The sequence below is a fragment of the Penaeus chinensis genome, chromosome 1 (genome assembly GCF_019202785.1).
Source record: "Penaeus chinensis breed Huanghai No. 1 chromosome 1, ASM1920278v2, whole genome shotgun sequence".
Taxonomy (NCBI): Eukaryota; Metazoa; Arthropoda; class Malacostraca; order Decapoda; family Penaeidae; genus Penaeus; species Penaeus chinensis.
The window spans coordinates 37,516,526-37,519,657 of NC_061819.1; the positions used below are offsets into that span (position 1 = coordinate 37,516,526).

Here is a 3,132-nt window from a genome sequence, read left to right on the forward strand (position 1 = left end):
TTACCATTCACTTATCTTGTCTATCGCTATTTACTGATTCTTGTCACTGTCATCTCTGCCCGTTTTCTATGTTTATCTTACCCCTGTTTTTTTTAATTTTACCATGCTCTTTCATCCTATTTCCTTATCTAACTAGCTATGTTTACTTGCGTGCTAACATTATCTATCGAATCCATGTCTCTACCGTATCATCAACCCTTTTGTGCCTGGATACATTTTATGGTAATTCCGTGCTCTACGCCAATAATAATAATAATAATAATAATAATATAATAAGTAAAAATTTGATAATGTAACGATAAAAACAACAAGAGTACAACAACAAACAATAACAATAATAATAAAAAGGGCCCAAGGAAAATAATAGCAATTATAAATTACTTATCACTATTATGATGTATGATGATGAGGGATAAATTTTGGGTTTTTTTAAAATAACAACAACAATAATAATAACAATAGGAACAGAGAGAGAAAAATAAACAGAAAGAGAAAAGAGAGAAAGAGACAGGAAGAGATATAGTTCACGAACGAATTACATGAGAAAAGGCATCACACTATACGAAGGTGAAGAGGTGGACGGAAATTCAACTGTTAAAAACATTATAGCAGAAGTTATAGTAGAAGCAGCAGCATCCATAGAATAAACAAATGCGCTCCACACTCCTTGCAGAGGAGCAGGAACCGCAGCAGCGTGGATAAGCATGAATAGCTGTCATCACTGATAGGAAGGATAATGGGCATGAGAAAAATTATAATAATTACCATAATTACAGTCACCCTGTTGACAAGAATAAGCGGTATGGCGATGAAGATGAAGATGAAGATGAAGATGAAGGATGATGAGGGGATGGGGAACGCATGAAGTTGACGATGACGATGACGATGACCAAAAAAAACGAAGGAAAAAACCGGGGCAACAACGATATTAAGGAGTTGTTGGAAGGGTTAAATTTTGGAATGCTTTATAAACCTAATAAAAAAATTAAAGTGTGTTTAACAAAATAGGGTTTCCAAAACAAGAAAAGATAAATAATTTTAATTCAATTTAAACAAATACAAATAAAAAAATTTTCCCAAATTTACAATATAAAAACAAAAAAATAAATAACAATAACTATAACAATACATAACAATAAATAACAATAACGATAAAAATAATAAAATAAATAAAATAATAATAATAATAATAATAATAATAATAATAATTATAATAATGATAATAATATTATTATTATTAAAGAATAAGTAAATCAATAAATAAATAAGTATATTGATTCATTTTTTATAACCAATTAATTAATCAAATAATAACAACAGCTGAAAAACAGTAGCAAAAGAGTTGCACACAAACCGAAGAGCAAGACCAGCGTCGACCAATTGACCGGGAGAGCAGCGACGCCCGAAGCCTTCCTCGCAGGTGACCCATGAAGGGCAGTGACGTCACGCCGCCCCTCCCACATAGGAAAGGGCAGGGTGCGAGAGGCAGGGCGCGAGGGCAGGGCGCGAGGGGCAGGGCGCGAGGGGCAGGGCGCGTGGGCAGGGCGCGAGGGGCCAGGGCGCGGGGAGGGGGCGAGGGGCAGGGCGCGAGGGGCAGGGCGCGAGGGCAGGGCGCGAGGGGAGGGCGCGAGGGGCAGGGCGCGAGGGGCAGGGCGCGAGGGGCAGGGCGCGAGGGGCAGGGCGCGAGGGGCAGGGCGCGAGGGGCAGGGCGCGAGGGGCAGGGCGCGAGGGGCAGGGCGCGAGGGGCAGGGCGCGAGGGGCAGGGCGCGAGGGCAGGGCGCGGGGGCAGGGCGCGGGGGGTGGGCAGGGCGGGCCCAGGGGCAAAGGGGCGCGAGGGGCAGGGCGCGGGGCGGGCGCAAAGGGGCGCGAGGGGCAGGGCGCGAGGGGCAGGGCGCGAGGGGCAGGGCGCGAGGGGCAGGGCGCGAGGGGCAGGGCGCGAGGGGCAGGGCGCGAGGGGCAGGGCGCGAGGGGCAGGGCGCGGGGGCAGGGCGCGAGGGGCAGGGGGCGAGGGGCAGGGCGCGAGGGGCAGGGCGCGAGGGGCAGGGGCGAGGGGCAGGGCGCGAGAGGCAGGGCGCGAGGGGCAGGGCGCGAGAGGCAGGGCGCGAGAGGCAGGGCGCGAGAGGCAGGGCGCGAGAGGCTCGGCCCAAGCCCTGCTTGGTTCCTGGGTCACTTCTTGGGCCATTTGCCTGCGCCAGGTGCGAGCCCGCCCGCCAGCAAGCAGACACGCAAGCAGGCCCGCCCGCACACCTGGGCACCGCTCGCTCGCAAAATGCCTCCCGCCGCACTGGTTCCCCGCCCTCGCCCGCGCCCACGCCCGTGCCTCGGACCCAGGTGCACGCCCACGACGCCCTTCCCGTCCGACGCATCGCCGCCTCTCGCCCCGACGACCCGGCACGACCCCGCCCCTGCTCCCGCCCCTGCTCCCGCCCCTGCACCCCTCCCCCCTGCCCCGCCCCTCCCTGCCCCTCCCATTCCGTCTCCTTCCCGATGCGTTTCCTCTCTCCCACTCGCTCTCCCTTTTTCTCTCTCATTCCCTTTTTCATTGCTTGATCTCCCTTTCTGTCTCCCGGACTATTTTTTTCTCTCTCTTATTCCCTTTCGTCTCCTTTTCTCCCTTACCTCCTTTTTTCTCTCTCGCTCTCTCCCTCCCACTTTTCTCTCTCTCTCTCCTCTCTTTCTCTCTCTCTTCTCTCTCTCTCTCTCTCTCTCTCTCTCTCTCTCTCTCTCTCTCTCTCTCTCTCTCTCTCTCCTCCCCTTCATTCTTTCTCCCTCTCCATCTTTCTTCCCACCTTTCCCTCTCCCCTCGTACCCCTTGAACCGCACCCACACAAGCCCAGGCGGAAGACAAATTTTACCAATCCAATTTACCTTCTCATTCCAGTCCGTCTCCCCCCTCTCAAAATCCGCTTTCATTCATCATCACTCACTAACACAAGCATTCTTTCAATCTCCCTCTCCCTCCTCTTTCTCTCTCCCTCTCTCCCTCTGCTCAAATAAATAAAAATATTTGAGAAATAAGTAAAGCCAGTTAAACACAAAGACAAAAAACGAAAAAAAAGGAAAGAAAAAAGACTCCAAATACTACTCCTCTGCCCTCCCGTTTAAACCCCAAACCCCCTCTCCCCCTCCGGT

The 3,132-nt window shown here is 50.8% G+C and overlaps 1 protein-coding gene across 1 annotated transcript; it reads right to left on the reverse strand.

Moving 5' to 3' along the window:
- Window positions 1-776: 776 nt before the first annotated feature.
- Window positions 777-2,366, reverse strand: LOC125041092 (predicted GPI-anchored protein 58). The gene is made up of 2 exons (XM_047635879.1): window positions 1,355-2,366; window positions 777-781 (listed from the first exon to the last, which is right to left on the reverse strand). Exons 1-2 carry the CDS (start codon window positions 2,364-2,366, stop codon window positions 777-779), a joined length of 1,017 nt encoding a protein of 338 aa, XP_047491835.1.
- Between the last annotated feature and the right edge of the window lie 766 nt (window positions 2,367-3,132).